Consider the following 27,797-nt stretch of genomic DNA (forward strand, 5'->3'; position numbering starts at 1 on the left):
AATTGCATGTCTTTCTTGTTTATGTAAATGTGACTCAGATCTGCTTCTATGTGGCCAGAGAGGAGGAATAGAAGTAAAATGACCTATACTGGCTTGAGAGTAACATGTGCAGAACAGCTGCATAAACCTTTTTGTCATATCAACATCTAAAACCAGAGCAAGATTTATTTTAGAAACTTTGTCTGATAAAGTAATTTGGGTAGCTGAAGTGTTTTTGTATGTAACATTTGAGATATTTTAAGTCTTTGTAACACTGATGCAGACTTTTCTTTCTCGGGATCTCTGCAAATCTGCCTCCTTTTATTATGAAAGCATCTTTTATGATGATAGAAGATAACCAGAGTGCAGATGTCTTAGCAGGTACAGTACAAATAGATGCTGAGTATGGTAATTCTTAGGGGACAGGAATTTTTGTAACGATTTGTAGTGATTTTAAGACTAGAATATGTGGTGTGTGAAAGTGCAACGAACTTTTTCAGTGCCCTCCCAGGTCATGATATCCACCCAAAGCACTTCTCTATGAGGTAGAAAATCTATCAGAAACACAACTGGCTCAGCTGTGTGGCTGTCAGTGGTTCTGCTCGGTCTTGGAACAACACTTAATGCCTTCATTAGAAAAGAGATTGTGACTGTTAGGAAAAGAAATGTGAGACTGCATTCACATATGTCTCAGGTATCTTGTATTTGGAACTACAGATACGATTTAAACTATACAGACCGTTTATTTTAAGGAAGTATAGACTTGCTGACACGTTATTGAGGTTTAGGAGATGAAGATGTTAGAATGGCATGGAAGGGCTGTGTGACAACAAATAAATTATTTTGCTTCTCTTTCTACCCTTGAGCAACTGTGGCTTTTGTGGAAGAACTTCTGATAACACAGTCTGCTGACGGTGAATGTACAGCTTGTAGTGAAATGCCTTGCATGTAGGAGTGTATTGAAAAGCCGAGGAATAATTGCAACAGTGACCAATGTCCTCCCAGTTCTTCCTTCCAGTTGGAAATCTAACTGCAGTTTTCAGCTTTACATTTCTCCTTGCAGAAATAAAATAGAGAAATCCCCAAGTCCCATTGTTTTAAAGTTACTGATCAAAAGAATAAAGATGGTCTTCTGGAAACCTGAATTATTGGGATGCCTTGGAAATGCCGTGCTGCAAACAGTGTTACCTGGATAGGGTGCCATTATGTGTGTTCTGAATGCTCCTCCTTGAGAAGTTTTCTGATGGAGATTTAAAGGCAGGTGTCCTACAAGAACAGTGCAGTTATGTGGGGTTCTGCCATTGCTATGAAGTTACTTCGTTATTAAAAACTGCAGTGAACTCTTTTGATTTCAACCTTTTAAACTGTATCCTAATGAAGCATTTTGCACATTCCGTGGAATGTAAGGAAGCAGGGAAGCCTGCCTTTCTGTGTAATTGCAGTTTGTAACACTTCTATGCTGATGCCCTTTCTATTTCCAGAACTGCTATTGAATGGTCATAATCTCCTGACAGAGGCTGTGGAAATCCTCAGTCTGTTAAAATGGAGGACATTTAATGATCCATCTCTCAAAATTGCCTTTCCGCATTCTGCCACCAAGGGAGCTGTGAGCACGTTGTTGTCACCACAGAGACAAGGTAACTTCCTGCTGTTTGGTCTTGCCAGGTGGCTAACAGCAAGCCTTCAGTAGACAAACTCCAGACATTAAATGCTAAGTCTCTGTTAGACTAACATGAAGATTATTCAGTTGCCATCTGCAGGGTTTATTTAAGACTTCAGTCAGTCCATTAGTATGTATGTAACTACCTCGGCTAGGAAGAAAGTACTCTCCCTTGCATTTTTTTTCTTCCCAATAATTTATTCTGTGTAAATAGACTGGTTTCTTTCTCATGTCGTGGCATGACATGACGGTAGTATGGGAGGAGGAATTGGACGCGTGGTGAAAAGTCTTTCGTATGCAAATCTAATGTGGCAAATTTACATACTAATTTTGGATGATTTGGGAATGTGGGTAGTGGCTCTAGGTAGAGTCAACTAGACTTGTTAGTTTAGGCTTCGTGCCAAGCAGCAGGAATTGCAAAAAGATGGATGAATGGAAATAATAGGCTAAAGTGAATGGACAAGGAGGAGAGGGAGAAGGTGGTGGTGCTATAAGCCTGGTATAGCTAAGTACTCTTAATAAGTACTATCTCCAAAGATTTGTATGACCCAAGGAAGGGTCTCACGGTTATGAACCTGTGAATGTTTCCCTGCTGATGCTTGTGCCCATCAGTCTATGTGGGAGGCATAAGCTTTGAAGTCTGAGTACTGTGAGTACTCACTAACTACAGTTAGAGTACACTACCTCGAGCGTCTAACAGAGATGGACAGAGAATTTGAGTTAGTAACACACACTAAATTTACTCCTGACCATAAAAGCCACAAGTGTTAAATCTAGCAGTCAGCTCTCCAAGTCATAATCTGTTTTAAGAAATGCTGAGAAGTGAAGTCATGGTTTGCACTGGAGTTGAAATCATGCCTTATGTTCTGTGTACACGTTACGTTCAGATCAATATCTGTGTGGCTGAACCTTTATTTTTTGTTTATTTTCCCTAAGGCTTTTTCATTATGATTGCCTGGACAGGAACTTTCATCCATTGTTGATCAAGAAACACTGATTACGTACCAGAAAATGTTTTGTATGCAAAATGTGTGCAGCCAGGGATGTTACGATTTCAGTTCTTTTAAGATGCTTTAAAGAAAATTTTCTAGGTGCTTCTACTAACTTGAATTAAAACAAAACAAATAATAATAATAATAATAAAAACAACAAACTAAAAAACAGGCTGTTAAATGTTTTTTATATGTTATGTGGATGATGTTCATCTGAAAACTGAATGTTCTGAGATATTATTATTCAGGTGGTTGTCTAGTTGTCTTCTTGCCTGGAAAGTATTTTCTGTGTGTAGAATTCACAGGGAGGTGATTCAGGATGATGAAAGAACTGTATTAGCGAGGAGGGTAATTTATTGGCTCAGATTCTTTTGCATACATTCTTGACCAGTTACTTAATTTTTATAAGTAATGAAATGTTCTTTTAATCTCACTGTTGAAAAAATGTAACACATTTTCTCCCTTAAGACAAGACGTGTGATTTAAATTCATTTGCTGGAAATCTTTTTAAATTAGCATTCAAGTAGAGGGGAGGTATGGATCCACCCAACATAAAAATGTCAGGAAAGTTTCAGAAAGCAGCGGGTATTGCTTCCCCCACAGATGAATTCCTGACGCTCCCTGAAAACTCTGTACTGTGCTGCTGTACTTGGGGGAACTTTATGCAGTGCAGAAGTTCTTCAGTTAAATGCACAGAACATGAACTCACCACTGTAGTATTTAGTGCTGTTTGCTTAGACACGAGAAGGCCTTTCAGTAGACAGAGTAGAAATGTTTTTTAAGGAGTTCTGCAGATTAGACTAGACTTCTAGATTTTATAGACCTGAATGATTTCTTTACAAGAGGAAAAGCCCTGCCTTTTTTTCCCTCTCAGGATAGCTTATGCTCTCTGCCTGAGGTTGACACAGGCACTGGGTTCTGTTGTCCCGTTTGGCCTTACAGCTTCTCCGGAATCAGGCAGAGCCAATTCCTGTCATGGTGGGAGCCCATCCTGGGGTTCTTAGCAGAGCCCCTAGGATGCCTTTACAAGTGGCTGTAATCTGAGGCCTTTGGCCAGAAGGGGAGGTGGAGCCAAAGGGTCAATTTGGGGGAAAGATGGGATAGGGAGGGCATTACCAGAGGTGATGTAAATGCATTAAATTAAAACCAGGATTAAGCGCTAAGCTTAAGTGGGGAGATGCTAAACCATGGATAGCAGAGCTGCTTTGGCTGGCTGTCCTGTACCTTGTAATCTGTGCAGATAGCAGCTTTAATCACTAGAGGCCCTGAGCTGATGGCTCCTGAGTGCTACCAGAAATTAATTGCTTGGTGCCACAGCAGCCCCTCCTTGTGTTGGCAGCTGTTGATGTTAATTTCAGTACTTGCTGGAGTGTCCAGCTGTCTGTCCAGCTGTCTGTGCCTTCTCTGCATAACTCACGCCCTTCTTGATGACGTGTAAATGAATTTGGTTGTTACATAGTTTGAATCAGTCATGCGTTTGCTCTGTATCAAAGTTTCTTCATCTATAAAACAGTTTTTTTTTTTTTCTTTTGACTTAAATGGGCATAGATTGGACAGAAGATTCCTGACAGTTTGTTGTTTGGTTGGTTGTACAGATGCAGAATGGGTGGGAAATCTGGAAAGTATCTGTAGGCCCGGAAATGGGAGGTGGAATACGTGCAGTACCTGATCAGTTACAACATTAGTGACACTTGTTGATGCCATCCCCAACTTTGTCATGTTTGACTTGCATGGAAAACGCCTGCATTTTGTAACCTGCAGTTGGGTAACCAACAAGCAGTACTTGGCATTACCTCAGCTCAAGCAGTGTGTTCAGTTTTGGGCACCTTAATACAGAAGGGACACTGAGCAGGTCCCAAGAAGGGCAATGAAGGTGGTGAAGGGCTTGGAGAATGTGCCCTATGAGGAGAGACTGAAGGAGCTGGCGCTGCTCAGTCTGGGGAAAAGGAGGCTGAGGAGAAACCTTATTGCTCTCTTCCAATATCTGAAAGGTGCTTACAGCAAGAGCAGGGTTGGTCTCTTCTCACTGGTGACAGGTGACAGGATGTGGGTAAATGGCCTCCAGTTGCACCAGTGTAAGTTTAGGTTGGATATCAGGAAACACTTCTTTACGGAACGGGTTGTTAAGCACTGGAATGGGATCCTCAGGGAGGTGGTTGAGTCACCATCTCTGGATGTGTTTAAAAACCACTTGGATGTGGTGCTCAGGGACATGATTTAGCAGAGGGTTGTTAGGGTAGCATGGTTAGGTTGCGGTTGGACTTGATGATCTTTAAGGTTTTTTCCAACTTGAGCAATTCCATAATTACATGAAAAACAGCCTGGCACCAGAGAATCCTTGTTTGTTTTCTATGATATATGTTTTCAAATGCTCCATTATGATGCAGAAGACAGTAAACTGGGAGACTGTCTTGCATATTCTTACATCAGTCCTGGAATTTTCAACTAAAACTAACATCAAAGAGAATGGATCTGGTGGACTGCACTGATGGAGCCGTTGCTCTAGCTGTTGAAAACACCAGGCAGCTTGAGTACTGATGGCACCACAGGGTTTTTGAGTTAGGTATGTGTTCATCTCCTCCTTTGCACTTAAGTCTTTTGGTTTGCTCTTACCGTCACAGAGATGTTAGCATGGAAGAAATACACAATTTAAAAAACCTAAGAGCAAGAAATAATTTGCTTTTTTCTGTATTTCATCGAGTTACCCTGCTGTTGTGTCATACAAGAATACTGAAAACTTCCTTCCTCATTGAAAAGCACAGTTTAGGTGTTTGTTAGGAAAACACTGCTTTCCAGTGGGCTGTAGTAACTTTGTGTTGGTGCCCTGAAGGTAACATACTACCAGGTGGTAGGTGCACCTGGAACACTGTCATCTTCTCTGATCACCCTGAAGAAGATTCTTACGGCCAGTAATGTCAATTTCAGAAAATCACCTGTTTTCTGACTGCCTGCAAGGTCTTCCTCAGACCTTCCCAAGCTCTGATGTTAAGCAAAGTATGTGTTTTAAGAACATTTCCTGAACAGCTTAAACATGTCCCCTTCCCCTTCATGCATTTAGGATTTTTTTTTTTTTTTTTTTGTAAAATGCTTTAACAGTGTTTCTGTTAATATTCAAGTTAGAAATCCCCAAGTTAATGCCAAGGCAAAGCTCCGTGGACTGAAACAGTACTAAAACTTAAGTATGTGTAGCTCCTAGGAATGTTTCAGTTTTTGTAAGTTTGTATTAAGAACAAATCTCTCTTTATCACTTTAAATTCTTTAATTTTAGAAATTGTTGAAGACAGTGTTTTCCAATCAGTGTGCATCGACAGCCTTGGTCAAAACACAGTACTTCTTTCTAGTATACTTATCATACCAAAAGCATACCATGAAGTCACATTGCAGTAAGTTGGCACAGTGAGTTTTGCAAGAACTGAACGTCTTTAGAAAAGTGATTAAGTAAACTTCCACATTAACATTTTAATAGCTATAAAAATGCTGCTTCCAGCTCCTACAAAACACGCTAAAGAGATATCCCCACAAGAGCTGAAAAACTATGCACAAACAAAGGTCAGTATCATAGGAAGACAGGTTTTATACAAATGAAGCAATTAAGCAGTTAAAAGTATTTACTTTTTCCTGCTACTAACTAGACAAACATACAGTAGTCAGATAAAAATATACTACAACTCTAAGTCCTGTAACATATAGGAATTTCTAAGTTTCTCTTCTAAGTGGAAATTCTGTATTTTGAAATGTGTTACCTGTTAATACTGGACAAAACTATTGGCAAGTGTTTAAATACTTTCAAACCAAGATTAAAGGGGTTTTTATTCCACCAAAAAAAAAAACAAAACAAAACAAAAAAAAAACCAAAAAACCCAAAAACATTTTAAAATACTATGCTTATAAAATTATTTAAAACTTTCAGCAGTCTATAGATTTCAAATGCAATTCAATTCGAATTAGAAAAACAAAACAACTCCAGTGGTGTCATTTGTTTTCAAAGGCAGATTCTTTTGCTGGTTTTTCAAGCTCTTTCTCTTCACCACACGTCCTAGAATTACAATAAAAGAACATTAGTGACCATGAAAAAATGCCAAAAGCAAGTCTTACACCCGTTTTTTTAAATACAGATTAAATTATATTGATACAAATTAAGCAGATGAAGCGTGGAAATTGAAGAAGGTACGGATACCAACTGTGTGCCCTCTTTTAAGTGGACTGTCCCCAGACATGAAGCTAAGGTAGCAGAAACCGATACCACACGAATGAGTATGAAGAGCTGTGAGGAGGAGCAGCCATTCAAAGGTCAGTTTGGGTTCTCTTCAGGCAATCCTGCAGAGTCCAGTGCCAAGCATATCAACTCAGATGGAAAAGCAGTCTGGCTTTTTTCTCTGCACTTCAGATGCACATTTAACGTGTTACTGCTCTTGGTGGTAGCTCCAAGGCTGAGGCAACCTTGGGAAGCACCATATGATTCTACCAACAGAAACTGGTTATTAAGTACAAAATCACTACAGAAGTATTAGACAGCTTCTGTCTTCCAAAATTTTTGAAATACGTATTCAGAAGGGTCTGAATTTGTCTAGCCTCTTATTTACAAAAGGAACAAAATTCAGAACTGAACATGCAGGCTCGCACTTGAGAAGTTTATAAATTACATGCTTATATTCAGGAGTGGGGACTGCACTTTGAACATTCATGTATTTCTGGTTATTCTGAGTACGAGCTTCACTTCTAAAAAACAGAAAACTGTACTAGTATGTAGCTTTCTTGAATTGAGACAGGTATGCAGATGCTTTTCTCCATCCAAGGCATTCGTAAGAGGTTTTACAAGTTCTGTTTTATGTTCATTGCTTGTTAACAGAAGCTGTGCAAGGTTTTAAACAGAATATGATTGATTTCTTTGTTTACAAAGGTTAAGGAAGTGTTGGGGAGTGTGCAGTTCAAGGCCACAGCAAACACCACAGACACTTCAAGAGACAAATCTTTATTGGCAGAACACGTGACCCCAAAATAACTCATTCGTGGAATATGTATTTGCAAGTCCTACATATAAAGTCACAATTACTGAAGTATTAAGATTTAAATTGTGTGGTCTCTGTGATGCTTATTCTGAAACTACTATATTCAGCAGCCTGATCCATGCTTGTCATTGAAGTTTGTGAAGTAGCTGCTGTAAGCTTTTTTTCTCCCACTATAGCATCAAGCATGCACTCAAATATTCTTCCTCTTTTTCTTCTAATAGCAAATATAAAGTGAAATCTAAGATTATCTTTTTTTTGCCATTGGAAGGTAGTTGTTATTAAGCTTGGAAGGAGTAAGAAAAGGAACAGGCAATGAAAAAATTTGTACCTTGGGGAACCACTTAAGTAATCATTAATTTCAAATACTTCTACAAATATACTCTCTGGACAACTAAACTGATTTGCTATTGATTTCAAGTAACTCAGTATGGTACTAGTGAAGTGCAACATCTATGTTTTCACCACATCTCCCATTAAAGCAGCATATTTTACTCTGTAAGTTGTGCTGGGAACCTGCACTCATTGCCTTGATTACATTCCCTTAAGGCGCAGCTTGTTGGAGGCCAATGATGTGAGATTCTTGTCACTAGCTGAGAATAACCAAATGTCATTTCTGAAGGGTGTGTAAAAAGACAGCATTAATTTCAAGGGTATCTCTCAGCTAAAATCAATATTGCATTAAAAAAAAAAAAAAAAAACGAAAACAACCTTTCAACACCATATTTAGTTTTTCCAACACTAAATTGTCAATATTATGCTCATTTTTGCAGTTTCAATTAGAAATATAGCCAGAAGAATGCCAGGCAACTGCAGTTCCTCCTAACTGTGTGAAAAAGGTAATGAGAGGAAAGCTTGCAGTAATACATACTGCTAGACAAAAAGAATCCCCTGAGAACAAGTACAGAAGTGCTCAGGAAAGAACCAAACTGGTATTCTGTGTTAAGGGTAAACTTTGGCTTTGGCTCTCCCCCTGTCCCTACTAAATTTTATTATTTCTTGTGTTCTACAAGAGTCTGAACTGCATTTTCAGTGAGGCTAAGATTCAAACATTCAGGAGGAAAGTATCTGAAATTCAATCAATTCAAATTCATACATTCCTATGGCCTCTCATTTAGAAAATGTAAATGTATCAACTGCTGTAATGATGAGCTCTAAAATGTTAGAAGTTTCAACTCTAGCCCACAGTTTACTTGCATTTAGCCAATAATGGTGACAGTGAAGGACTCAAGGGAATGGCACAGAGCTGCATCAGAGTCGGGATGGGCTTTAGGAAGAGGTTCTTGAACAGGAAGGCAGTCAGGTACTCCTAGGGGCAGTGGTCAAGAAACACGTGGACAGTGCTCACAGAAAAACGGTTTGAATTTCAGGTGAGCCAGGTGTTAGGATTCAAGCCCTGTGAGTCTGTTTCAACTCAGGATATCCTATTCCACCACTAATTTAAGAGGCTTGGCTGCTGATCAGAAGAAATCCCTACAGGAGAAAAACATTTGATGAATTTCATTTGTATCTGTAATGTTTGGTTCAGACATAATTTGAATACTCTGAAATACAATAAAAAGTCAGTACCTTCCTCTGTCTCACTGCCTGCTGTTTTTCTCCTAAGAAGATAATCCATACTTTACTTACTTCAATCTCCTCAACAGCAGTGATTTCAAAAATAAAATTTCATCATTCTTTGAAAAAGAGAAAAATTTTTTGAGAAAAAATGTGAAGGAACTAAACATCATGCAAGGAGTTAAATCTATTCATATTCTATTTGCATCATTTTACTGTAACAGAACAAATCCTTAGCTCATTAAAGTCATTAACTCACTTCTTCTTACTACCAACTTCATGTTTATCTTTCTTTTCTTCACCATTCTCTCCATTGTGCTGTGATTGGTTGGTGTCTTGAGTTTCAGGCCCTCCATTCAGAATCTTTGAACCTTTATAATGAAAGAGTAGAGGAACAATCAATACAGCAGGCAATAAAACTCCGCTGTAAGAAACCCCAGATTAATTTCTTACCTTCAAACTCCTACACTGTAAATGTTTTCTCCTCACCTTAATAACTAACAGCTGAAATAATGCAAAACAAACAAATACCAAATAGTGTTTCAGCTTCTGGAAATTCACCGTAATGAGTTTCATCACAATTTTCCTGATGGGAAATAAATTCCTGGAGATTTCAGGTTCCTGGCTACAAATAATAATATATATTCTGATTAAGTGAGAAAATACTCTTCAGCAGTGCATTCTGTTCATCACTCTACCTCAGGTAGGTACTTCATGTGATCCCACCTGCAGCAGTACATCATCTCTGTGGCCCCCAGAACAAGAAAATGGACCTGGTGGGGTGTGTCCAGAGATGGTCACAAGGGTATCAGGGGGCTGAAGCTCCTTCCTTACAGAGCAGAGGCTGGGTAATTTGGGCTTCATCAGCCTGGAGAAGAGAAGGCTTTGAGGAAACATTCCTGCAGTCTTCCAGTACTTAAAGGGGGCCAGCAGCAAAGATGAGGAGGAACACTTCATCAAGGAATGTAGCAACAGGACAAGGGTAACAACTTTAAACTGAAAGAATGTAAATTTAAATTACACATTAGGAAAAAAATTCTGTATTATGAGGGTGGAGAGGCCTTGGCACAGGCTGTCCAGAGAAGCTGTGTGTGCCCCGTCCCTGGAGGCATTCAAGGCCAGTTTGGATGGGGCTCTGGGCAGCCTGACCTTCTGAGCTGGTGGGTGGCAATCAGCTCACAGCAGGGGGGGGTTGAAACTAGATGATCAGGCAGATAAGGAGCCTCCAGGGGCAGCTGGGGCAGAGGGGACAAGGTTAAGCCTTGCTCTCCACCAGCATCACCTGCCCCTCAAGTCACTGCCCTCATGGAGCAGTACAGCTGGGAACGTGCGGTAAGATACAGCCCAGGCTGGGCACAGGAGGAAGGTGCAGGCAAAGTACTGAGGGCAGTGAGTAGAGGGGAGGTTGTTTGACACTGCCCCCACAAACACTGCCCATGGGGGATGAAGCCTGGACAAAAGCAGCAGAGGCGTGCTCCCCACACTCCTGGGGTGCTGCCCTTCTGACAGGCTCCCAGGAAGGTGTGAAGAGCCCTGGGGAACCTGTCTGTAGCCCTACCCAGCCCATTCTTGGGGCTGCTGTCTACTACCGACCTTATTTCCAACAACTGCTGACCTCAGCGAGCTCACTGCCTTCCTACAGCTCACAGGGCTGAGTGTAATAGTGCTAGTGCTGATATATATGCATACGCACATATGTGTATATACTAGTTTTACATATATAAAACTACACACACACACTGTATACACAGACAGCAACAGGCAGTGCCAAAATGGCAAGAAGAGAGAGGAAAGGGAAGGAGGGCACAGTCAGACATTTCCTTTATAATAAAAAAGAAAGGCTCCACCTAAATGTGAGTGGAGTCTGAAGTCACCTATAAATATCCATCTAGAGAGAGCTGGATGCACAGAGCAGAAGGGGATATGGGCTTGTAAATGTCATCATCCCAGTATGAGCTGCAGTCCATGGGATCTCAACTTCTTCTGGACTTCTAGTGCTGAATAAGCCACTGCAGGGTAATGTTTATGCTTTCCTTTTGTTTGCAGGACATGGAGTAGCAACAAACCTCAGTTCTGCATGGCAGACGGGCTCATCTTCTCAACTGAGCTCTTTCTCATCCAAGGCACCAGAGAGATCTCCCTTGATCGCCAGTACCAGGATTGGGATGCTCTGGAGCTGCAGTGTGTCTCACAGGTTGTGAAGTTCATTCTTCAAGGCCCTGAGATTCTCCTTGGCAGCAACAGTCACTATATACACCATGGCTCTCACTCCACAGTAGTATGGCTCTCCCATGCTGTGAAAGTAGCTGGTCACCTACATTCTCTTTGAGGTCCTCATACTGAAGCCTACCTTTGGGACTGTGTCTTTGTTGAACCGCTCACACACAATGACACTGATGAAGGCAATCTTTGTCAGCTGTAGCCCCACTAGAGTCAGCACCATCTCCTCCTCCCAGAAGAGCACCTGGAGTGAGTCCAGCAGCTCACTGAGAAGGGCCAGCATGCTGCTGCAGTGAGCTCTCCAGGCTATACCATGCACAGCTGGGCATACTCAAGATGAGCACTGCAGAGCAGGCCGAAGTGGGTGGAACTGGGCTGGGCCACACCAAACCTTGCCATACCTGTCGACCATGCCACAGCTCTGGTATCGTCTACATGCAACTGTCATAAACAGGAAAATTACGCATCATCTGGACTGCAATTATGTGAAATATGCAGGATAACTAGGGAACAAGGCCTAGTTAGCATGAGTTCATGAGAGACAGGTCCTGCTTGACCAGCAAAATCTCCTTCTATAACCAGGTGACCCACCTAATGGATGAGGGAAAGGCAGTGAATGTAATATACCTGGACTTTAGCAAAGCTTTTGACTTAATCTTCCACAGCCTTTTCCTGGAACAGCTGGTAGTCCGCAACAAAACAGGCTGCATGGCCAGTCCCAGAGAGTGGTGGTAAACTGAGTTAAATCCAGCTGGTGACCAGTCATTAGTGGTGTTCCTTAGGGGTCAATACTGGGGCCTGCCCTGTTTAATATCATTACTGATGATCTAGACAAGGGGATTGAATGAGCCCTCGGTAAATTCTGCAGGTGACACCAAGTTGGGAGGAAGTGTCCATCTGCCTGGGGGTAGGAAGGCCCTTCAGAGGGATCTGGACAGGCTCATCAACAGGCTAAAGCCAACTGCTTGAGCTTTAACAACACCAAGTGCAAAGTCCTTCACTTCGGTTATAAAAGCTCTATGCAGTCCTATATGTTTGAAGCAGCCAGCAGTGTGCCCAGGTGGCCATGAAATCCTCCCTGAAAGGAGGTAGTAGCAAGGCAGGAGTCGGCCGTTTTCCCAGGTAACTGCTTTTAGGATAAGAAGTAAATGGCCTTCAGTTGTGCCTGGGGAGGTTCAGCTTGATTATCAGGAAAAATTTCTTCTCAGAAAGAGTGGTGAGGTATTGGAACACAGTGTCCACAGAGGTGGTAGAATCAGTGTCCCTGGAGGTTTTCAAGAGTCATGTAGATGTGGCACTTCTGGACACTGTTTAGAGCTGTCACAGGCATGGGTTGACTGCTGGACTCAATGATCTTAATGGCCTTTCCAATCTTAATGGTTTTATGTATAGGCTCTATTACTGTAAAGTTAAAAATCCTGCTTTGACTTCACTTTCTGTGATGACTACATGTTTTGCTTTGGAATTAAAGGAGAGGTTGTTTGGAATAAGTTCTTGAGGAGTGTAACTTTAGGTTTAAATATGAATTGCCAACTCATTTTGCTTCAAGTTAGAGATTTACAAAAGAACTTCTACTGCATTGTCTTGCTACATGAAGAAAAATACAGAATACTGTTTATCTCAATACTGGCTAATATGGATCTTTAATATTAAAATTTAATATTAGAAACTGAAAACATTTACCTGTTTGGTCCTTTTCCTTCTCATTTTTTTTGTTTGTTCCTTTCTTCCACTGCTCCTTGGTTTTATTGGCTTCCTCATGCTGCTTCTGCTCTGCAAGTGATTTATTTAGTACTTGAGAGAGAACAGAATCTCCTTCTCCTACCAGAAACATGGTCTTGAACTTGTTATACAGCATTGTAGATTTCTCCATGATAACTTGGCTAACTTTGAACTTCCGTATCTGTAATCAAAGCGATAAAAGTAGCTTCACTTAAGTACTTAAATACTTGTGTAAAATTCACCAAATGCTAGACAAAATACCCATTTTACCTTGAAAGGAGAACAGACTTCTATACTCTCTGAGAGGAGTACGCAACACGTGAATTTAAAATACTATTTACTTAAGTAATACTGCAGATCTTACCTTCTTGAGTGTCAGAATCATCTCTGTATGTTTCTGAGCCTGCTGCATTGAGACTTGAAGAGATGCCAATTCATCAAGAGCCTCAATACACCTGTTCACATCCTGCAGATAAATACATTAGTCTGACGACTTCACTCAAGTGTCAGTAATTCTCCCTAAGTTATACTGAATTCACTTCCATATTAAATAATTTCTTACAAAATCCTTAATTTTACTTTTTAATTCTGTAACAATCTCTACCATCAAGCTTGCAAACACAAAAAGTTGAAATGCAAGTAGTATTTATTTATGTATTTATTTATATACCTTTATATTTATATTTATATATATTTATATATATATTGAATAACTTAAACTAACAAAGAAACCAACTTCATACTTCCATTATACAAACTCTCTGATCCTTTTATAATTCTAGTGCTACATTACCTAAAACTGTTCTCCAAATATTCAGCCCTTCTCATTCACAGTTTTTCACAAGTGACCTGCCACTAAGAAACAAAACAAACAGAGTGGACTGCTTCTGACAGACAGAACTGTATCTTCATAGATTATTCAGTCAAAAGCTTGATGAATGACACTACACAGGGCACTTAGAAATATTCAAGTTTTCTTCCAGTCCCCAGAAACTTCCCCCTAAACATGAATTTTCAAAGGCTAACTGGAGTGGATGCACAGTGACGTGCAGCATCCCCAGCATTCTTGGGCTTACTCCACATCAAATCACACTTGATTTCCTTTTCATGATTCCTTCTCATCTGTTTTTTCCCAATAGATTCCCTAGCCCACTCAGCAGCAAGCCTACACTGTACAGACTACTTTTTGCTGGTGATATAAGTGATGAAGCTTGTGTTTCATTCCAGATTCTATTCCAGGTGGATTTGGGCTTTCCTTTTAAAAGCCCAGCCACCTACGCTTTGACAGAGTCATATTCCTCCCCGGTCACTCGTTCCTGTTTTCACTTCCTGTATGCTTGCTTTTTGTGTCTGATTTTAGTCAGCAGCAACCTTTTCATCCATGCTGCCTTCCTGCCCCATTTATTCATGTTCTTGCTCAGCAAGACGGACCAATCTGAAGGAGGCCAATTCCTGCGAATCAGTCAGATCTCTTGTTCCCCTTTTCTCTCCTGGAAGAGCTCCCAAGGGATTCTTCCAAGCAGGTCCCTTCATAGACCAAAGTCTGCTCTCGAGTCCACAGTTTTGATCCTTTTTGTCAGGCTCCCTTTTCCCAGGATCCTGAACTCCACCATCACTAGTCAAGATAGCCCTCAATCTTTGTACCTGATTAGTTCCTTCACGAGGAACCAGGTCCACAAAGGTGTCTTCTCTTGTCAACTCATTTATCCTATGTCAGGTAATTCTCACACTCCAGAAATTTATTGGATCGTTATGTAAACAATGTGTTGAGCTTCATTATATGTCAGGGTGGTCTTACAAGTACCCGAAACTTTGAACCTAAGGTATCCTTCACCTACCTCAAGAATCCACTCTGTGCTTCCTCATCTGGTGATCTGCAGCAGATTCTTTGACACTATCATCCTCATTTATATATCCAGCTATTGATCTTGACTATAATTTCTTAGCTGTCTTATCAGTCTCAGTGCAGAGATCCCAAGTACTCCTACTAGTCTCTCCCTGATATTTCCTGTCTTGTCTCCCTGGCACCTGTCCTTCCACAAAAGCCTCTGTCCACCCATATGAACATTCCAGTCCCATGAACTATTCCAGCAAATTTCTGTGATCCCAACAACATCAGAGACCAACAACTGCAGACATCTAATTCTTAATTCCTCAGTGCATATGCATTAGCCTGCATACACTTCAGAGAGGCATCCAGTTGTGCTAACCCTACCAAAAAATGTGAAGCCCTCTTCATAATGTGTTGTTGGCACTCCCTCATTTCTATTAATTTACTTGTAAATCAGCAAAACAGTACTAAAATGACATCACTACAAGGTCAGTTCTGTCCGCATCACCCTCCATTATTTATTCCCATCCTGTTACATCATTTCTTCACTTTTTCTTTCACTGCTGTTTATGGTTTTAATTTCTTTAACCAGCCCAGGTAGCCTTTTGGCAGTGGTAACTTTCCTGTTATTCAGGTAGATCCTCTTGACTCTTGCAGTCCTTGACCTTTATATAGTTCCCATCATCAGAGCAACCAAATCCTGTTGCTTACATCAACTCCAGAACTAAGTGCTAATCCACAGAATCAATCCATTCCTTCACAAGCCCTTTCCCCTCATTAGGAGGATAGAGAGTACCACCTGGGTCCCCATGCACTTAACCATCACTCTCAAAGCCACACAGACATGCCTGACCCTTGTAAATCTCCCTTGGCTGTAACACTGGTGCCCAACATGGAAAAACAGCAGCTGCTAATAAATAGCCTGAGAGTCAGACAAGCCTCAGCCATCTGTCAGCACTGTTCCAAATCTAGGGCTCCCAAGAAGCAGCAAACAACAAGCAAGAAAAGCAGATAATGACACCACCCCTTACACCAAGCAGTCTGCCAACTACCACGCTCACTGCTTCCTGGTGCTCCTGCACAGCTCAGGCTGAGCTAGCATAGACAGCTCACTTGTCAGAACTCTAAATTTTTCTGGCAGATAACTTATGATTAAGTATTTTTAAACAAAACTGATTTTACTTACCGGCTCTATATCTTAGGATCTATAGCAACCCCATTTAAAGAGCACAGTTCTCTTTCAAAGTGAAAAAAAATCCTTTAATTCTCAGAATAGTAATTAAAAATAAACACGTATGCCAATTAATTGGAATTTTATGTGTAAGTTAAAAGATACATATACTTACAAGATTATCAATTTTCAGGGAGTTTTTAATCTCTGCATGTATCCTCTGAAGCCTAGAATCCATTGATGTTTCTGAAGATTAAAAACAGTACGCATGAATATTTGATAATCTCATCATCTCATCAAGTTTGTGTTTGTAGAAACCTTAATACAAATCCGAATATCACAGAGAAGGAAGAAAAATGGACAAGCAGCCTACTTCAGACGACCATGCACACATAACCCTTGTGATGTATTTATTTACAGATGTGATTTTTTTTGTTTCTTTTTTTTTAATTGGACACAAGTAGCAACCTGTATAGTTTTCACCTTAGAAGTTATAAGTTGAAAATAATTTTCAATTTCACTTTTGGGATATCATCCTCCGTCAAATTAAAAGTAAGTTTCAGTAAATATTAACAATTACTAATTGTGAGAACTATCTGGATATTACTGCATTTGTTTTTTGCAAGTTGGACATATTTGAAAACGCAAATAAAGTGGCCTGTAGCTGCTTGACAGGTTGGAAGGAGAAGCGTTCATGTCCAATTTTGTGCACTGAATGCTTTTTTTTTCTTGTTTCTTTTAACCCATATGTAGTGGTACATGCTTCGAAGTGCACTGCAGGCAATCAGAATTTAAATCCAGCCAATCTTGGATGAGTTTGGATAACTATTTTCCCCCCTCTGCCAAAAGTAGAACTGCTTGCAGTCCATGCTCATACAAGGACTGCCCAGGAAGTAATGCCTCCTATTTCATTACGTTAGCCTACAATGCCAGAGGTGGATGTTGGTGGCGTATGGCAGTTGAGGCTGAATGTTCCCAACAATATTTTCTTACACGTTGTTGCTGTGTGGCAGATGGCTGAAAAGGGGCAGTCTGACAAAGTGGTGTCCGACTTGAAAGTCTGGAGAAAGCAAAGATGTGTCACCAAGTTCCTCCATGGGAAAAAATGGCACCCACTGACATTCACTGATGCTTGCTGAACATTTTCAGAGACAAATAGTGGATGTGAGCACAGTGGGAAGGCGGCAGTGGTGTGTTTCAGCAGTGTTGAGAACGACATGAAAGACAAGCCGCATTCCAGATGGCCACGCAGACTACTGTTCATCACCAGTAAAAATGCACAGCTGACGATGGTGACCGTGTTGAAAAATAGTGTATTTTTGCTGGTACTTAGCTCTATTCAAATAGTGTTTCTTGTTCTTTCTCTATGGAAATAAATAGGAGGCATTACTTTTGGAGTAACATACGTATAGTACAAGCTGCAGCTAGTCGTTTGAATTGCTCTTAAAAACAGGAGTACTAAAAAAGGAATGTCTTATCCTGATGAAGGTCAGTTTGCAACTGTGGGTTAGTAGGCAAAACCACAGTAATCTGAATCTAAGCCTCTTGCTTAGGAGAAACAAGCCTCTTGCTTAGCAAGCCTCTTGCTCAGTAAAAGGTAATATCTAAATACTCAAAGAGGTCCCAGTTATCGTGTTATAGCAAAAATGGAAATTATTCAACTCCAGAAATTAGAAGTTCTTGTTCACCAACAGAAGAAATCATCTGAAAAAATATTTAAAATATTGAATAATAGAACAAGAATAGCAGAGAACTATTCTAATGCACTTAGGAAACAACACAGAAGAACAAGAATGCATTGTCATACAGATCTGAAGGAGAAAGTCATAGATCAAACAATTTGGACTGAGACTCCAACTTCACCCTTAGCAGTAATTATCTCATCCAGGCAGTCAGTTCTCAGAGTTCAGGATGACCCACAATATTCTGTTTAGCTTCTTTAAACTAACCTCTCTTCTTCTCCATCTTCTTAACTTCTGTTTTCTTGCCTTCTTCTTTACTCTGCCTATCAAAAATGTTAAAGTGTTTTTACAATACTGTAAAAGTCTGCTCTTTAGTCTCTTTTCCCTCCACATTTTAGATGAGCTGCTATGTTCTACAGAGATAGTAACTCAAAACATTAGCATGCAAAAAACATGAGCTAAACCCTACTTTTCAAAGACCGAAATAAATGATTTCTTTTTTACTTTGACATTATATTGCTGTTAAATCTCAGTGTTCCCCAAAAGCAGAAAATTAAAAGTTTAGAGAAACAACTAACATTTGTAAACTGTACTGTTTTGGCTGCATGTAAAAAGTTGGGGAAGTGGCACAGAAACAAAGCTTATTTATAGAGGAAAAAATACCTAATATGACAAAAAAAAAAATTACACTACTGTTTAACATCACTATTGGGAAAGATTACAATTAATTTACTTTTAAGATTATTATAATTGGTTCAAATGTGATTTTTTTTTTTTTTTAGTGCAGTTATTACAGTGCATGTATCCTAAAACTGAACTTCAATGTATCATTGATAATTTAAGTCTTGACAGAAATATTCCTGGCTCTTTCTAATTACCTCACCAAAACCAAACTTTTTGTAAGTCCCAGCTAATCTCCATCTCAAAAAGAAGAGGAAACAGGCAAAAGCCTTTCAAGCTAGCTGTGTAACTTTTTATTTATTCAGAGAAGAGTATTAACCCTGTTTCAATTTACAATTTCCCAGTCTTGTCTTACTGACAGGTTTAAAAGCCTCACTTTATAATCTGTATATTTCAATATGCCATGAATAAATATCAGCATGCACCTATAAAATTCTTCAAATCTACATCTTCTATGTTTCCTTTCCATACTCCATCAAGTTACAGACAGCCATTAGGACATACATAAGGCTAATTTACTTCAACTGGTAGCACAGACAATGCTTTTTGTTCAAAGCACTGTTATTACTTACATAAATAGTAATCCAGTAGTTATAACAGACATGAGAAGAAGTAGATTAAAACAGATGGGAAAGACAACCAAAGAAGGATAGGCCTATATTCTGAATATTAACAGAAAAGCTTGAAACAGCACAAAAAAGAAGTGCTTCTACTTTTAATCAGTATTGAGACTTGTGCTTTTAGATACCAGCTACAATTCATTATGCATTCATTAAAATTAACTACTACTCCCATTTCTCTTAAACTAAGCTATAAGTATCCCCTAGAACATAAAATACAAAAGCTGTTTAAAATTAGAGACTTGATTACTGTAACCAAACCAATACATGACAGTTGACTGCAGAAATCAGTTTATGCCAGATTTAAGCAGTGATATATTAAGAATTGCTGAGAACAATTTACTATCTCTGGAGTTGGAAATACTTCGGTTTCCTATGGGCTGGTAAAATAACTGTTAGTTTTTCATAGGAGTGATAGGAAGAGGAGGAAAAGTAAGGGCAGGAGGATCAAAAACTCTAAACCAGAATCTTGTTGATGTACGTCAGAAAAAGTAGAACTGCACAGCTATGAACAAAGCAGACCATTATCCTCTTTCTGCTTCTCAGAGTTTTTACCTTGTTCTCCTTTTCTTCTGCCCTCCCACCAACTGTGGGGATGGGAACATCATGCTTTTGTAGTGATGGCTTCTTCACCCATTTGAGGACAGGTCTTGAGAATGAAGTGAATTTCCTCCTATTGCCCTGCCCCCTCTCCTCCAGTTCATGGAAGGATCTTCTCTTCACTCTTAGGCTTGATTCATTTGTGATAATTTATCTTCTGATTGCAGAGGACTCTTAGTCAACTGGCTTTGCAGTGCCAGAGCAGAATAATAATTTTTTTTTCTGTTTTGTCTGATAGTGTGTGCTCCTGCTGCTAGAGAAGGAAATGTTTTCCAGGAATCCCTACACATTCCACGATGTGATTAAAAAAAAAATAATCCATAAACATGGATTAACAGATCCTATCACTCTTAATCAAATGTCTTAAAGACAAATATTCAGAGCAGCTATTTTACTTCCCTTTTCACATGTATAGTCTAAATAGAATGCAGGAGCTGTCATCTCATGGAAGCTCTAACTGACTGAAAAATGAACATCACTTTATTTCTAGGTTCAATTCTTCCCATCTGCCCAGACTTGTATACACTGATTTAGAAGGGCTTATCACTGTCCACTGGAAGTTAAAATTGACCGAAAAACAGGCAGATGGAAAAAACAAAATACAGTACAAACCAGCATGGGTTTTTTTTTGTTTTTTTTTTTTTTAAACAGGTATCTCTTTCTCTTCCTAGTTTCAAAGTACTCACACAAGCTTAAGACATCCTTTCAAAAATACTCACAGTTCACTTTCTCCCTGTTCCTCTTGCTTACGTTTTCTCTCTGTCCCCTCTTTCTCATGCTGGCCTCTCATGATGTTTCTTCTATGAGTTGACTGCAAGCTTCTTCCCCCTTTTTTCTTCTGGTTTTTTTTTTTTTTGTGTTTTTGGGATTGGAAAGAGAAAAGAGGTGTTTAGATTACCGAAAAGAAAGACTACTAAATCCTTATCTCAGGAGTCATATAAACCTGCCTACACACAGAGAGAGAATGAGTCTACAGCAACTGTTCAAGTAACAGCCTGACAAGAACTGGCTTTCTATGCAACTAAGTACGAGGCCTTCTAATACTGTTATCTCTGGATTTTATTAGTCCTTCCTCCCTCCTTCCTTCTCCAGTAAGAAGAAATTATCCTGAATACCACAGAAGCAAAGAAATTGAGATGACTAGGATGATGTCAAGACTTTCAAAAACTTATTTCAAGCCAAGTATTCTCTTAGATGCACCCCAAAAAAAAACAAAAACCAAACTTCTGCACTACAAAAAGAAAAATTAAATCCATCTTCAAGTGTCTTAGAAAAGATTTTATTAAAAAAAATACTGAAGAAGTTCCTGAAAAAAATATCTGACAAAAAAAGTTTTACAGTTTTTGTTTTGCATCTTTGTATCAGCAAACCACAAGGTTCCAACCTTCATAAAGGTCTGGCATTAACATCAAGAACCATCTTTAGTGATACAACTTTTTTTTATAATAAATGGGTCTGAAAAGCCAAATTATACCTTATCACCTTCTTCTTCTCCCCCCTCATCTTCAGAATCAGAAGCTGATGCACAACCCAGTTTTGCAGTATTTTTCCTTTTTGGTTCAGCCTCTTTCTTCCCATCTTTTTTATCATATTCCTTCTTTGGTTTTTCCTCTTCCTTCTGACCTTCCTCATCCTTCTTCACTTGTTTTTTAGGCTTCTCATCTGGTCCTTTTTTCTTTGCTTTCTCCTCCTCATTAACACTGACACATGAACAGTATTTAGATATCAACTATCAACAGTGAGTTTAAAAACAATCACATTGTCTTAATTCAGGAAGGTGTTTTTCTTCTATTTTAACTACAGAATATTTAAGTTAATTCACTCAGTTCATTTAATGACTTTCCAGAAAACACTCAAGCCTTTTTCTAAAATTAGTCCATTACCTGCACAAAACAAAAGAATAAAGTATTAATAATACAGAGGTCTTAATGAAGCAGAAAATGCGTACATAGACCCAAAATCCAGAAGCCAATGGTCATAAGTTCTCTACACGCATATGCCTGCAGGAGCAAGGAACACTTCAGACTGGAAACACTTCAATATTTTAAGTTGTACTTAAGTGTACGTAGCCTGAAATACTACATTTGCTCACCTACTGAAAATTATGCTAATGCTGAACTTTTCCTTCAGTTATGAGAATCATTAGGGGCTCCATGCAAGAAAAAAGGAAGGTAAAAAAAGAAATGTAAGCAGCAGACAGTGCTGGAATTCACTGTACTGTCAGAAGAGAAGTTTGAATTTACAAAGTAAGAATTATGAAGTCTTAGCAAGGAACAATGTTGTTAATAGTTAAGAAGCTTTCTATAGAAACAAATAAACTACTCACAGGTCACTTTCAGAAAGACAAGGTGGCTTCACCAACTTGGGTCTCCCTCTCGGTTTTGGAACTTTTACTTCAGAAGCTAGTATAAGGAAAATGATTTGTTAGTCCACAGCCACTATCTATTCCTTGTCTACGAGGAAAGATTCTTAGTCAGAAGCTACTCTTAGAATATTGATATTTTACAAATTTCAAAGGATCCAGATAGTTATTACATGAATTGCAAGAGTACCAGGCTTTAACCAAAAATCTCAGAAAACTTAGTTATTCCATACATTACTGATTTTTCAACAACAGGTTCAAACTACTAATTCTTCTGTTTTCTGTGTGGTGTGTTTAGGACCTGTATTAGTTACACAACATGAAACAAATAAACTGAAGGAGGAAGACCAGCAATAAGCTGAAAGCAGTCACTTCCTGTCCACATTTACATGCCATCTGTTTACTATCAATAATTTTAGGTACATCCCAGAGTTTCTCTGAATTTTCTTGCTAGCAAACTACTTTCAAGATGCTCTAACGCTGTGCCTAAGTATACAGGAAAACTTTGCGGTTCACCACATTTTTATAGCAAGACAAACAGTCTGCCTTCTTGGCACTTACACCCTTTGAATTCTGTCAAACAAAAATACTTGGTGCACTGCTTTTAATTTGCTGAAGTTGTCTGTCTGATCATAGTAAGCACGTCGTTAGGAAATGTTAGTGTTTAAATTCCTGCTGGTGTCAGTATTGAGGACTCTTAAGCAAGAGCTGCATGCACCATACCAACATCAGAAAATGCTTCCTAGTACATCTTGGGATAAGGTATTTTATACAAGTGTCAAAAGCATCTCTTAAAGACTCCTGCTCTAAGACAGTAGGGATTAGAAACAATATGTTATAAGACAGAAACAAATACAAATATTTGAAAAGTACATTTACTAATATAATGAAATTATGGACTAGAGCGACACTTAATTTCTTCATAGCTTCCAAGATAAATGCAATTAAGTTGGTTTAACTGTGGTTGCACTTCCTGTAAGCTATTTTTATGCTTTCAGTAGATACAGATGAATATAAATTATTTGTTTCCCAGTCTAGACACTCAGGCAATGTATTGCTACAAAAACAGTATTACAATCAGTTCAAGAATATCTACAGTATCTACAAGCTCAGCACAGAAATTTCAATAAATCAGATCATTGCTACTTTGAAAGAAAAAAAATAAAACAAACCAAAACAAAAAAAGCAGAATTTTAAGTAAATGTTTCAAATTATACAGTTTAAAATAAAGTAGCTGAATTTTCATTTCCTTTTTCTGTTTATCTACACATATTGATTTACGTATTTAATTAAAGAAGTCTCTCCTGCTCTTTGCTTGCTTTTATTATTCTCTCAGCTCCACCTACAGGCACAATCTTCCCTCAGTTCTCTTACTCATGCTTTAAGGATGTTCTAACAAAAAATTTTAGTATTTCTGTAAGTACGGAAAACTTCATAAGTCAACAATGCACAGAGGAACCTTACTGCAGTCTATTTTTTATGAGTGTTCTATGAAGAATATCTTCCTGAAGGTAACTCTCCTACCCCAAAACAGCAAGCCTTATTCAGAGTACTAATGCTCACAGTTTAAATCCATTTATACCTTTATTATACATTTATATTATTTATATGAGCCAGCAGTGCGCTCTGGCAGCTCGAAAGGCAAATGGGATCCTGGGCTCCATCAGGAGAGGGGTGGCCAGCAGGGACAGGGAGGTGATTGTCCCTCTCTACTCGGCTCTTGTGAGGCCCCATCTGGAGTACTGTGTCCAGGTGTGGAGCCCTCAGTACAAGAAAGACATAGAGATTTTGGAAAGGGTCCAGAGGAGGGCGACTAAGATGATCAGGGGGCTCCCCTATGAGGACAGGCTGAGGGAGTTGGGCTTGTTCAGCCTGGAGAAGAGAAGGCTGCGGGGTGACCTCATTGCAGCCTATCAATACCTGAAGGGAACCTACACCCAGGAGGGGAGTAAACTCTTCAAAAGGGCTGACAATAGCAGGACTAGGGGAAATGGATCCAAGTTGAAGGAGGGAAGATTTAGGTTGGATGTTAGGGGGAAGTTCTTTACTAGGAGAGTGGTTAGGCCCTGGAACGGGCTGCCCAGGGAGGTTGTGGATGCCCCGTCCTTGGACGTGTTTAAGGCCAGGTTGGACGGGGTCCTGGGCAACCTGATCTGAATGTGTATGTTTGGTGGCCCTGCTAGGCAGGGGGGTTGGAACTACATGATCCTTGGGGTCCCTTCCAACCCGGGTGATTCTGTGATTCTGTGTGATTCTGTGATACCCTAAATTCTAAGTTTGAGATATATTTTCTCTTTACAACTGATTCTATCTATACTCTGTAGTAGTTTATAGGAAAGATACAGTAAACCCTCTTTAATTATATTAAGGTATTTCAGCAGGACAAAATATTATTCTTTTATAGTTACCTGCTGGTCTTCCTCTTTTTGGGCTTACTTTTGGAGACACAGTCACTGGAGTTGCTGCTGCTGCTGATACCACTGCTGCTGTTGCCACTACTGCTGTTTCCTCAGCTTCACCTTGTTTTTCAGCCTAATTTAAAGAATATATTTCCCAAATGAAATGTATGAAATGAATGAAAGCACCAACTTCTCAACTACTTTCTCAGACAACAGTTTTTAAACGCATTCATTATTACTCTATTATTTCTAAATAAAAAAATACAAATTTTGTAGATTATACTTAAAAATCGTTTGCTTCATGTTCTCCATTCTATAACTACCTACTGTGACTACATACAGTAATGTTTCAGATAGCCTGAACCAGCCTATCTTCAGAAAATGAAGAAAAAAAACCCGAAATCTCAGTTCAAAAAATATAATAATAATGAGTCCTTTAAATTAGTAATGACTGCCAAAACCCAGTTTTCCAGTTCTAAGGATGTAAATTCATTTTGCCCCATACACAAATATTACTCTTTTAAATGGTATAATCTCTCAGATATGTCACAACATCATGAAAGCAGATGAAGCTTCTCAACTACCTGCTTTGTAGCTAATTATTTGCAACAGAAAAAAATCATAAGCTAAATTGAACTAACCATAAATTATGAACTTTAACAATACAGTCATCTTAGAGGGGCTTGGTTGTAAAAAGTGGGGAGGGGGGGAACTTATGACAAAAGAACATCTTAAGGAATGCATAAGCATTTCCTTCAGAAGCATTTTATTAGGCAGAGAAAAAGAATCTTAATAAAAACTAACAGGAGAAAATACTCTCAGGAGTTTAGTGTCCTGGATACAGGTACATCACACAGCAGCAACAGAAAAAGTAGCAGCAAATACATGTTTATATTCTTCCTGGATGCAGTCATAATTGGATATATTTTTAAAGAACAAACTTAAATCATGACTAAAGTACATCATAACTGTGTTTATTTCACATAGTTTAAGAAAGAAAAATAACTATTAAGATTAAAAAAAACAAAACAAAACAGTTTCAAGACAAGAAAACACCACGTTCCTTTCAAGGAAGATAAAGTACACATTCAAGGCTGTATCACCATACAGCCGATGTTCTTTTCTAACCACAAGCCTACACCACATTCCTTGAAATATTACATTTTTTTTGTTTAAGCTCCACAGCAATGCATCCCAACAAAGAGGAATTTAGGCAAAAATGCAAGGAGACTCACATGAATGAACAAGGATCTCCTGGCCAAAGTCAACACAAATAGATAGAAGATAGAAACAAGGACAGCTAGCCTGAGAGGAACAGAGACATTATCACAAGAGCCAGGGATCAAGTTAAGAAAGCTGAAGCCCAGACAGAATCTAATCTTACCAAAGATATGAAGAGGGGAACAGAAAGGGTTTCTTAAAGAATGTCAATGACAAAAGAAAGACTGGGGAAGATGTAGGTCCTCTGCGTATTTTGTTAACAACAGAAAAAGAGACTGAGGTTACTGGGGAAAATGTTAAGGCCAAGATACCAATTGAATCCCTTTTTTGCCTCAACCTCCACAAGCAAGATTAGCCTTTAGGGATCCAAGGTCCCAGAGACCAAACTGAGACCAGAGCAAGAAAGACAGATACTTTGTGGATGAGGATCTAGTTTGAAAACACTTGAGCAAACCAGATACTTGCAAATGCAATGGCATTCAAGCTTGTACTGAGGGAGCCAGTAGATGCAACTGCAAAGCCACTCTTCTGTAAGTCTTGCTCAACTGTGGCAACTGAGGAAAGCAAACATTGCTTTTACCTTCAAAAAAGAGCAAGAAGGAGGTCCCAGGCTGGTCAGTCTCAGCATCTTCTTTGGGAAAGTGACTGAACAGCTCAACCCAGGAAATTATTTCCAGATTCACAAAAGAGAAGCAAATCATTAGTAGCTAACAAAGACTATGGGAGGTCAGGTCAGACCAACTCAGTAAGCTTCTATGGCATCACTAGCTTGATGGGAAAGAAGAGAACAGTGGATATAGTCTTCCTTCCTACAATTCTGTAAGGACTCTAACTATGCACAGCATAAAAGAAACTGTCAAAGCACAGGTTGGATGAGCAGATAGCGATGTGGATTTCTGAAAACTGAATGATTTGGCCTAGAGGGTAGCGGTCAGCAGTGCAAAGATTCACCTGGCCTGTAATTATCACAACATACCTTCAGTAAAGAGACCAGAAGACCCCTCCTGTGTGAAGAGGCCAAGAGTTGGGACTGTTTGCCTGGAGAACAAAAGGCTCAAAGGTCATCTTATCAACACCTCTCAACACCTGAAGGGAAGGTGCTAAGAGGACAGAAACTCTTTGTCCAGCACCGAGAAAGAAGCAACAGGCACAAAAAGGAACACAGAAGGTTTTGTCACAGGAAGCACTTCTGTGCCATGCAGGTAACCAAGCACTGGCACAGGCTGCTAGAGAGGCCACAGGGTCTCCTTCTTAGAGATCTTCAAGAGCTGCCTGCACGTGATCTTCTGCAGTCTGCTCTGGTGTCCCTGCTCAAGGAGAGCTGATGGCCCAAGTGGAAAAACAAACCCCTTTCAACCTTAACCACTCTGACCCAGCAATGTCCAGCAGTACACAAATTTTTGGTTAACGCGCCTACCACATACAGCACACACTAAACACATCTGTCAACTTGAGCTGCCAAGCATTACAGAAGAAGCCACCTTGGGTCTGAAATGCATTATGACATAAACAAAAATCAGCTGCGTTAAACAAAACTAAAAAACACTACAGCCATGATTTGAGTGCATTATGAGAACTAAAGCACAAGATCTGTTCTAGTGCCATCTGAGGCTTCTCTCCCATTTACAAGTATCAGGTATATGTACACTGACACGTATTTTCAACTCCCTGCTGTTCAGACTAGACATTTTCTTGCATATTATTTCAGATTTACTTTCGTAGTTTTTTTTCAAATAAGGTGTTCTTTAAAACTTCAAAATTTATATAAATATAAGTTGCTTTTGTAGGAATACACAAATGTGCATCTTGCATAAAGGAGATGATAGCATACTATTCATCTGTGGCAAGCACACTAGTCCACAGGTAAATTTCTGCACTCATCCCTGCTGTCAGCATTAATGAATCAACTTAAAAAGAAGTCGTTTCAAATTAAAATTACACTTTGCTCCATTTTAATCTAGATTTCACTTGGACAGTGCTCCAATCTAGCTTTCTGTACATCCACATTAACATCAATGGTGGAAAACAGTAAGACAACAGTTGGAACTGCTTCTTTCATACTACAACTGTTTCTTCCCAAAAGAGACCACAAAC

At 39.3% G+C, this 27,797-nt stretch overlaps 1 protein-coding gene and 1 pseudogene across 2 annotated transcripts in view; both read right to left on the minus strand.

The window, feature by feature from the left end:
- Nucleotides 1-5,871: 5,871 nt before the first annotated feature.
- Nucleotides 5,872-27,797, minus strand: part of PSIP1 (PC4 and SFRS1 interacting protein 1) — a 36,866-nt gene continuing 14,940 nt past the window's right edge. Inside the window, exons 7-16 of one of the 2 annotated variants that reach the window (XM_042877441.1) lie at nt 24,492-24,615; nt 22,048-22,123; nt 21,196-21,421; nt 20,441-20,559; nt 18,088-18,143; nt 16,314-16,384; nt 13,501-13,602; nt 13,098-13,182; nt 9,454-9,565; nt 5,872-6,667 (exon numbers count right to left, since the gene is read on the minus strand). In XM_042877441.1, the coding sequence (XP_042733375.1) occupies nt 6,604-6,667; nt 9,454-9,565; nt 13,098-13,182; nt 13,501-13,602; nt 16,314-16,384; nt 18,088-18,143; nt 20,441-20,559; nt 21,196-21,421; nt 22,048-22,123; nt 24,492-24,615 (1,035 nt within the window). In that variant the 3' untranslated portion in view covers nt 5,872-6,603. Of the gene's footprint in view, nt 6,668-9,453; nt 9,566-13,097; nt 13,318-13,500; nt 13,603-16,313; nt 16,385-18,087; nt 18,144-20,440; nt 20,560-21,195; nt 21,422-22,047; nt 22,124-24,491; nt 24,616-27,797 lie in introns of both variants that reach the window. The other variant, XM_042877440.1, reaches the window with a different exon arrangement.
- LOC122183473 lies at nt 10,338-13,067 on the minus strand (annotated as a pseudogene).

Source organism: Lagopus leucura, unplaced genomic scaffold (assembly GCF_019238085.1).
Source record: "Lagopus leucura isolate 7727_CA_CO unplaced genomic scaffold, USGS_WTPT01 Super-Scaffold_100018, whole genome shotgun sequence".
Lineage (NCBI taxonomy): Eukaryota > Metazoa > Chordata > Aves > Galliformes > Phasianidae > Lagopus > Lagopus leucura.